Raw genomic sequence first — 9749 nt, forward strand, 5'->3', positions numbered from 1 at the left:
AGTAACTCACTCACTTGGCTCCTCTAGTCCAGTAATTTAGAGAGACTTTTGTAGTTCAATTAAATAGACTTCCTAGTCGAACAGATCTTGCATTTGCACATTGCTGTTTACAAACAGCTTGCACTCTTGTGCATACACGATTGAGCTTTCATACTTGACACAAGGCCACAGTTCTTCCCAGCCCTGTTCTGTGCTCTGAAGCGTGTTTAAATCCAGCTTAGAGGAAAAACACAGGTCTAGGTTGAAATGTTTGAAAGTACAGAGTGCAAGAAAAAAAATCATGCAAAGGTTATGTAAAAAGTTTAATTAGAAAATAAATAAGTTTTTTATGGAAACATTAAATATTAAATACAGTAATAAATATTTACACATATCCAGATATGACTTGACATTTAATGGTGTTGCTCTGCTAACAAGAATTCTGCTCTGTTTAAACAGAGCACGTTCTTCCAAGAAGAAACTGAACTCAATACTTGATGCTCAAGATTGCATGGACAGTTCAAGAAACTAAGGACACTTAGGCCAAAAGGGTCTGAAGTAGAGTTCTTTGCACCAGCAGGTAGAGCACAACAGACCACTACTTGCAGAGTATCAGTACATCAATTTAGTTCTTCAGAGAAACAGGTTCTTGGTCAAGTTCAACTGACAGATTCAAAGTATTCTCTTACTTCAAGTGCTGCTCAAAGCAACATGGAGTATCTAGATAACAGAAGTAGCTTAGTGCTCATTGCTAATTGATAGATGCTTTCACACTAGTGTCCTGGCTTATCAGTTTGAACATGGATTTTTTCCTTCAGATACAAGGCTTCAGATTTCATATTTATTGTCTCAGCATCCTGAGAAGACTAGTTTTAACCCAGGTTAGCACACAGGCAAATGGATAGCTCCACTCAAAGTAAGTCCTACTGATTTCAGAGGGATTACTTTCCACATGTACAGTAACAGAACCCAGGTGTGGCTGACAAAGATCTGTCACCAACACCCTTCAAGTCATAACTAGAGATGAAGTTCTTTGAAGCCAATACCAACAGGGAGCTTAGCAAAAGCAAAATTAGGTTTTGCCCACTGAGGTCTAGTGGGAGAAGCTATCCAGAGCTCGTTCTCTAACTTCAGGGAGAAGCAAGAAAAGTTTCTCCCCACCACCTTGCATGTTCCTGAAAGCCACAGCAAATTGTCTCCCATGGATTCAAAGCTGCCAAAGGAGACGTGCAACCAGAAGAAAGTCCATCCACATAACAGCAGAAACTGAAGTTCCAGCACTGATCAGATAGGGCTCAGTAGCAGTAGTCTCTAGCAGGTCTTGATAGCAAGTCCTCTACTCCATAGTGGCAGCTCCTTGCATATTTTTGTGCCAAGATGTAGCAGTAACTGTCTTCCCCAGCAAGTTACTCAGCAGCAAGTGACACGTGCAACATCTACTTGCAGCAGCCTCTGTCTTGATGAATCAGGGCTTAATGGCAACAGCTCCAGCCCAGTGTCCGGGGGAATGTCAGGTAGCCAGAGGTACCCTGCAGCTTGGCAGTGGCCACATCAGAATTTTTCTGTAAGGGGCAGACCAGGCACATTAGTCATGACCCAAGACATGAGCACTCTGCACTAGAACTAGGTCAAAATACATCCAAGGCACATAGGTACAGATGTGCACACACACACAGGGACACTTCACTAGAAATTCTTTAGCTTCAGACAAGTTGAGAAAGACACAGCAAGCATTACTGCATAAAGCCAAGCTCTGTAGTTGACATGAGGGAAAGCAAAAGAACTGCAAGCCAGGGTTTTTTCCCCTCAAGAAGGACCTTTCTAGTTTTTCCTTCAGTTTGTAGTAGGCTCCTGTTCAATGCAAGTCCTTGGATTTTTTGTGTTAACACCTTTGCTAGGAGGAAAGATGCCAACTTGCTGCCTCACTGAAAGGCACATTTCTCCCAAGAGGAATCCACAGATCAAGGAGCTTTTGTACTCAGTTGTGAGTAGAGTATGGAACTTGGTTGAGGGACTATATACAGTGCTCCCTGAGTTTGCAAATTTGTCTTTGCCTATAGCCTCTAAGCACTGCAAGCTTTCTAATGCCCTGGAGAAAAAAAAAGGCAGAAGTGCTCAGTATTTCTATGAGGTCCAGCCATCCACCTGGCTTTCTCACCATCTCCTCTGATGTGAAGTCTCTCACTGTTTCTTGTGCCCTGCTACCTCCACCCAGGTATTAGTTTTTTCCAAAGGAATTCTACTCATCTCAGTACGGCTTTCTATTCTCACCTTCCCTTGGAAGATGGTAACAGCCAGAAAGACATCAATACTGTTAAAGTTGAAAGAATTCACACAATTGACCTCAGGTGGGTTTGGGAACCCAGAAAGCTACCAAGTCATTTATATGTAATCCTCATGTTTCAAGGCACTTAGTGTCAAGCAAAAGCTAACATTAGTTTTGCAAAGCATGCATTTCTCATACACGTAACACCAGTCTGGGAAGACCAAAAGGAGCTACAGGTCAGCTTTCATACCTGCTTTCTCCTCATTTACACACCAACATGGCCATTCCTGTTTTCTTGTCGAAGTTTTTTCCTTTCTTCTTTTTCTTCATACTGAGGACACTTTTTCCTGACCCTGTGGAATTAGGGCATGTTAGAGGTCATTCTGAACCTAGACATATCTTCTCTTGTTACCAACCCACACATCCTCTGCAGTGTTAAGGCTCACATCCTTTGAATCCTCAAGCAACTCCTCAGCACAAGGAAGTTTCAAGCAGGACAGTTTTTCCAACGTTTGGCAACAAGCAGTATTTGACAATAACATCAAGGAGTTCCTGGGCTGGCACAGGTAGTTTAACCACAGAGCTGGGGCTTCCTGGTTCAAGCCTGATTAAGTGGCAAGAAGAGGCTCTATTTCTAGGGCTGAGCAACAGACCAGGAGACTTTCCGGGGCACAGGGCAGCACTGCTGAGCCTGATTTCCTGGTGGCTTTAGCAACCAGCTTCCAAGACCAGACTGCCTTCTTCCTTCCCCCAGCAGAGCCCTCCTTGTAGCAAGGACCTTCACATGCTTGTATCCCTTTAACACCCCAACAGCTGCTTACTGAATTTGTCCATTTCTCAACTCATGTCTAATACATGTTCCAGATGGACCACCTAGCTTCTTTAGATGAAGGCACAGATGAATGAGCATCATGATTCAAGCTTGTGAGAATTCAGAGCTTGAATCAAACTTCATCCTATTACATGGATCACTCTAGAACCTAATGATAGTTGTTTCTTGCTCTTACAGCACTACAGAACTGGTTGCTTCTCATCACAACAAGGAATGAAAAGCATTGTTCAGACAGTCAATGTTCTTCACAGCGCTCAAGTTCAGATCTAATGATGAAGCAACAGTGAAGTGACAAATGCACACCTTGTTTCCTGAACTGCAGGAAAGGGTACAGCATGTACCCAATTCAGTTCATGTACTTTGCCAAGATCTAAAATTAGACTGGACTTTTGAGTTTCACCTCCCTTATCCCAAGCTCTACTGTGATACAGCTGCAGGGTGAGAACTGGAGGACTGCTCCTATATTCAGTTAACACTGAAGTCAGATATGCAGAGCAGACTACCTATGTCCACCCCAGTCCTGGAGAACACACTGGGAGCAGAAGCACAGGCAGGCAAGTCAAACAGCTACATGCTGCTTGTTACCAGGTGCAAGAGCAGAGCTTTATGCAAGGCTTGACATACCCACCACCCATAACTGCTCTTTTAGTTTGCAGCAGGAGCCCAGTTTCTGGTTACCTGCCATGCTGTACTGCCAGCAGTTTGTTTTCAAGTTCTTGGGTCCTCAGTCTTCTAAGCAAGCAGTACAGTATTTTGTACTAACAGTATTTTTCCTCCCCATTTGGTTCCCCCCCCACCACAGAACTATCTAAGCACAGCAAGCTCCATTAATAAATGGACAGTTGCAGCTTTGTTTCCTGCCCTCCAGCTGCACACCCAGGTGTTGAAGAGCAGTGAAGAGTTAGTTACATTACTCCTCACAGGCTTCTTCTCCACAAGAATTAGGAAAAGCACTCCCCTGCATCAGCATTAACATTCCTCCTCCACTTTCTGCTGATGTGGAAGCACTATAGTTACCTTTATTGCAGCAAGAACAGAAAGGCTCTTGTTTTAGAGGACATGGATCACAGGCTGCCCACATCCAATCATGTAACAGGATAAGTGAATAGTCAATTTCTGAACCCCTTAAATCTCACTTCTACCCTCAAGCCTTATCCAAGCTGGAAGAGGAACTTGACCCTCTTGGACATGTTCTGCATAGGTAACAAGCCATGCACATTTTGGCATGACTAGACATAAGCCCTCCTCAAGCTAGGAAAACACCAGAGAATAATACTTACTGCACTATCACAATGATAAGCACAGTAATGAAGCTGACGCCTGAAAGCAGAACAGCTACCACCACCAACACAGTCTTTGAGTAGTCTGCCACATCATTCTTCCTCTGAGTCTTCATGAACTGTTCACCACAGCGCTCGCCAAAGAAATCCTGATGACACCTGAAAGCAAACATCAACAGAAGTTCTTATCAGCTCTGGTGCTGTCTGGAGCCAAGGACACCCACACACACTCAAACCTGACTTAGACATCTTCAGTTTCACATGAATCTCTATATGCAAGCTTAAAGCATGTTCATGAAGTGCAGTCCCTGCTCTAGCACAAGGTTTGTCAGCATTTCAACAAGTCAAGATTAGTTTGGGCGTGATGTTCCAGGAAGACACACCTTTTCATTCTTTTGGTTTGAGTTTATGACCAACTGATGAGTTCAGTGGCTTGTTATGCATCTCAGATTCCATCATCACTTAATTTACATGGCAGAAAGATTCTCAGTCAAAATACTGCAGGAGATGGATCTATGCCAAGTTCACATTGATTTTTCCCTCTAAGCCCTCATATGATATGAGCTCATGCAAACCGCATGCAACTTGCAAGGCACTTTTAACTTACTTGCAGGTCACCATCTGGAGATGTTCTAGATACACACATTCACCATGGATGCAAAAGTTTTTGTATTCCATTTCACATGGAGTCCCTTTCTTTTTGTTTTTCCCTTTGTTTTTCTTTCTCCTTGATTTGCCAGCATTCTTCTCACCATCCCTCTTTGTTGGCTTGGGCTTAACCACCGGTTCAACTGAAAAGGACAAGATCATTCAGTCTAGGAAAGCTAAACAGTTATTTTCTGCTAATATTGAATAATTGGATTTGGAGGTCACAACAGGAATACCTGACTAGGTAATACAGGATGCAAGTGAGCACACTGATGGGCATTTTGCATCCAGCACAAGGGCAGTAATTTCAGATGCTCATTGTTAAGCTAAATTCTGCCACCATTAAGTCCTGAGCAATGCAGACAGAAGCACAAGAAGATGGGCTGAGGGCCACCAGAGGTGACTAGCAGACTTCAAGGACTGCAGCATTCCACATGGATCAAATAGGCAAGTGAAGCTCTACAGGTTGAAGCAGAGACCCAGAAAGCGCTTTATGGATTCACCTTGAACAAAGCCAGCAGTTTTATATGGACTCAAATACAGCAAACAGCCTCCATTGCTCTCAACTCTATTTGCATCAGTGGTGAAAAGCATTTCAAGTTGCTAGATAGTCCTGGGCACTTGTAGAGGCTAGACAGCCTGCAATCCCACTTAGCATACTTGTTCCTCCCAAATAACCTGCAGTGCTGTCTTTAGTAGGCAAGCAGATGGTTTGTTTCCAGTTCTCCTACTTTGTGACAGAGATACCAAGTGCTCCAAAGGAGTGAAAGCTGCATATTCCACAAGAGAGACTGCTCTGCCACTCAGTGTGGGCCATCATCTCAATTAGAACAAGCCTCTAGAAGAGTGTGGTTTAAGAGGCTGGTGAATTAGCAGCTTTGAATGTAAAGGAAGGGCACTCCAAGCCAGGCAATGACTAAGGGTCTTCAGCACCATGGTCACCTAACAGCAGTCAAAGCTAAAAACACTATTGCACAGCACCAGTTAAAACACTGGTTCTCAGACCATCCTGTTACTGCCATAAAGCAAGTCTTCTCAGCACAAGGTACTTCTGTTCAGGAATAGGACAGGAAAAACAGTTAACCGATCAAGTTTGAACAGGTCTCAGTAACAGCAGTGCTCTTACCAGTGTTCTTCCAAGCTGGTTATTTTTCTATTGTGCTGTGCAGACAAAAATCTAAGTAACTCCCAGATTATTGTTTTCCCCAAAGCACTATGCATATAGGCAATCACTACAATACGATGCAACTTGATCTGACTACTTCATAACCCTGTATTTCTAGTGGCAAGAGATCCCGTACAATAAACAAGGTGTAGCTGGCTGTTGTCTAGACAGCTGATCATTTTAAGTTCTAGAGCAACAAGCCTGGCTTGAAGTTACTTAAAAGCAAAAATGCCTTCCGCAACCAGAGGTCTGATGCAAATGATACAAGTTATATTAATATATGTAAATGAGGAACACTGTTCCTGCAGCCAGATTTCCTACCCTAGACATAGGAACTTGCTGCTGACTTGAGGCCCCTGTTTTGTTCAGTTAGACTTGACATTTAGTTCACACTTTCATAGCTGAGGCAATTAACATTCATCCCTCTTCCAGGGTCAGCCTGTTAGTTTGATCTCAGTGATCCTGTCTGCAAGCTGCACAGTAAAGACGGCCATCCCCACTTGAACAACAGCTTGAAGGCTTCACAGATAAACCTCATGCCAAGTAGAAGAGCTGGTCTACAAACCAACCACCTTTCTTAACAACCCTGCTTTCTATGCAGTTACACAAAACTTAAGTTACCAAGCCAATAGTAGTTTTACAGCCCAAGCTGCTCAAGAACTCTGACATTTCCATCTCCCCTGAATATCTTGAGATCTTGGAAAATTTCAGCACCAGTCTAAGTGCCCTAGACTGAGCATCTGAAGCACAGTCCCTCTAACACCTAACAGCTCTTCCGCTTTCATTCAAATCTTGGGTGTTTCTGCAGGAAAAACAGCAGCCAAATCACATCCTGGATGACCAGTGTCCATCTGTGGATGTCTGCTCACATGCAAGTCACTTACAGGTACTTCTTCAGCCTCACTCCATATTGTTTATCTTTAACAACTGTGCTTGGGCCAGATGTGAAGGGGTCCTCCCATCCCCATATTATCAACAGTCAGGTGACCATTCAGATCTCCTCAGAGTTTACAAGTAGCCAATTCACAAGAAATTCTCACAATAGCTATGACAACAGTCTTGCCTAAAAGACACTGCAATAAATACTTCTGGAAGTGATCTGAGGTTTTGTTTGCTTGCACACCCCTAGAAAGTTTTAGTCAACTTCAACCCAAACTAGCCAGCAACAAGAAAGCACCCAGAAAAGCCTTAAAGCAGGAGAAGCAGCCTGATCAAAAACCCACCTTTAATGTCAAGCAGTACCCTGAAATCCTGCTGATGCTTTCATACTAGGCAGGCAGCAGTGCCTATCACATCTCTCCTTCCAGGTTTATCAGAAGAACAGCAGTACTGCAAGCACTCAACTAACCCACAGCTTTCACACACTCACATTAAGTGATCATCCCCATCAGCATAGTTTTAACACAACAATTTCAAGAAGGAAGGCACTTCTGCTCCACACACAACAAGCCAGATGTAGCAGCCTGACAGCAAACCTAGGGCCAAAGAAGCTGGCAGCTCGCAGGTAGAGGACAGCCCACACGCCCGGGCCCCCGCACCAGGGCCCCTTCCCGCCGCCGACTCACCTCGGATCAAGTCGTCCACGATGTACTGGTGGACGGGCGCCGCCTCTTCATACTCCTCCTCATCCTCCTCGTAGTCGGGGCTTGACACCGCCTCGCCTTCGCGGGCCAGGGGCTCCCGCGGGCCAGGCCCTCCGCGCCGCTCCGGCTCCGTGGCGTTGGCCGAGGCGGCGGCGGCAAGCCGGCACGCTGTGAGGGGAGATGGCGTCGTGAGCAGGGGGCACGCGCCGCCTCAACCGCCGCCCCAACGGTCGCCGCGCGACCCCCCCAAGCCGCGCGCCCCGCCCCCACCAACGGTCACCAACCGCCGCCGCCGCCGCCGCGCGCACCCCGCACAGGCACCTGCGAGCGCGGCCAGCGCGGCGAGCAGCACCACGGCGCGCATTGACGGTCCCGGGAGAGGCGCGGGTGTCACGAAACCCGGCGGCGGCGGTGCGCAGCGCTCCATGAGGAGCCGCCCGCCGCCGCCGCCCGCTTTATAGGCGGCCGCGGCTCCCGGCCCCGGACGTAGAGCGGCGTCAGCGGGGCGGGGCGGGGCGGCCCGCGGCAGGTACGGGCGGGGCGGGGCTGGGCGGGGCGGTGTACGCGCACCTGCCGCCCTGCTGCGCGCGCGCGCCCCTCGCCTCAACCTCCCGCCCCCCCCACACACACACCGCCCCCAACGGCTCTAACGGTCGCTGGCGGGAGGGGAGGCGGCGCTGCCGGGTCCCGTAGGGAGCAGCTGCGGGCAGGTGGGGCTCCGGGCGGCAAATCGGTGTCCCGATGGGGGCCCCGGCAACGAGCGGGGCCTTTTGGGGGACCCTCCAAAATTCAGTGGGTTGAAGCACCGACTGACATCTGGGGGCTGTCAGACTGATGGGGCCGGAAGGTGCACGTCACAGGTGCCTGCCATCTGCGCCTTCCTCCTCAGGATCTGTGTTGGCATCTTAGCAATGGAGGTAAAACATTGCACAGGGTTGCCATGGAAATGTGCGTACACAGAGACACAAGGAGTTTATTGCGTGGGCACACCTGTCTGGTCACTCTGCCCTTTGCTCTACCTTCTCTTCCCTTACTCCTCAGAGAGGAAGCGGGTGAGATAATGGCAGAAATATTTCTCACCAATACCTACAGCGATCAGCCTTAGCCTCAGTCCACATGTGCTTGCTGGAGCAGCACATGAGTAATGACTGAGTAAGTAGTGGAGAGGAGGGTGGGCATGTATCCAGGCAGAGGCAAAAGTGCTCCTTGGGGGCACTTTGGCTCGTAATTGCCACTGTAGCCCTTAGCGGAGAGTGCCTTGCCACGGCCAAGTATACTGAGCTGTTGTGTAAGAAAGCTTGAAGCAGACCTACGTTTAGGGGAGAAAAACTAGGGCAACAGGTTGTAATGGGCTGATCTCAAGTGGGAAGCAAGAAGCCCCTCCAAGCAAGCTGGAGGTGCCGCAGGTGGCACCAGGGGACACCCGGATGGGCCGAGGGAGGAAGGTTGGGGCCTTTCCACTGGTGTAAGCCACGGAAAGGTTTTGCCTCAAGGATTTGCACCAGGAGAGCTCTGTGCGTATGGCTTGTCTCAGGTTCCTTGCCGAGGGGGGTGTTGCGAGAGCAACATTTCACCCCCCAGGGATTCAGCTGCAAGGCAAAAGCATGCATGGCTGAGGAAGCAGAAGAGGGTGGGATGGCTGTGTAATGGGATACTTGGCCAAAAACCTTCTCTTTTAATTGACAGGGGCTGGAATGCTATTTACAGCTCAGGAAGCTGACAGAGCCTTTGTTTAAGGTGGCTGTGATCCAAGTTGCTCAGTCATTGAACCTTCTCCCCTCTTTTACACATGCTGAAGGAGGATATGCAGCTCCCAAGGACATGTTCAGCTTTCAGGGTCATGCCAGGTTCCCTGCTGAGTGCCCTGGAATTAGTAAATCTTAGGAAGCTAAGTCCAAGCGCTCTGTAAAAGAAGTTGCCAAATCAGGTGCTTGGCCATTAGGCTATGCCAGAATGCCTTGGCAAAGTTAAGTCAGCCCCTTTGTGCATATGCACA

The 9749-nt window shown here is 47.6% G+C and overlaps 1 protein-coding gene across 1 annotated transcript; it reads right to left on the reverse strand.

The window, feature by feature from the left end:
- Positions 1 to 283: 283 nt before the first annotated feature.
- Positions 284 to 8209, reverse strand: AREG (amphiregulin). Its single transcript, XM_026108650.2, has 6 exons — positions 8075 to 8209; positions 7736 to 7921; positions 4965 to 5148; positions 4358 to 4516; positions 2496 to 2598; positions 284 to 1541 (listed from the first exon to the last, which is right to left on the reverse strand). The coding sequence occupies exons 1-5, from the start codon at positions 8178 to 8180 to the stop codon at positions 2511 to 2513; spliced, it is 723 nt and encodes a 240-aa protein (XP_025964435.1). The 5' UTR covers positions 8181 to 8209; the 3' UTR covers positions 284 to 1541; positions 2496 to 2510.
- Positions 8210 to 9749: the final 1540 nt, after the last annotated feature.

Source organism: Dromaius novaehollandiae, chromosome 4 (assembly GCF_036370855.1).
Source record: "Dromaius novaehollandiae isolate bDroNov1 chromosome 4, bDroNov1.hap1, whole genome shotgun sequence".
Taxonomy (NCBI): Eukaryota; Metazoa; Chordata; class Aves; order Casuariiformes; family Dromaiidae; genus Dromaius; species Dromaius novaehollandiae.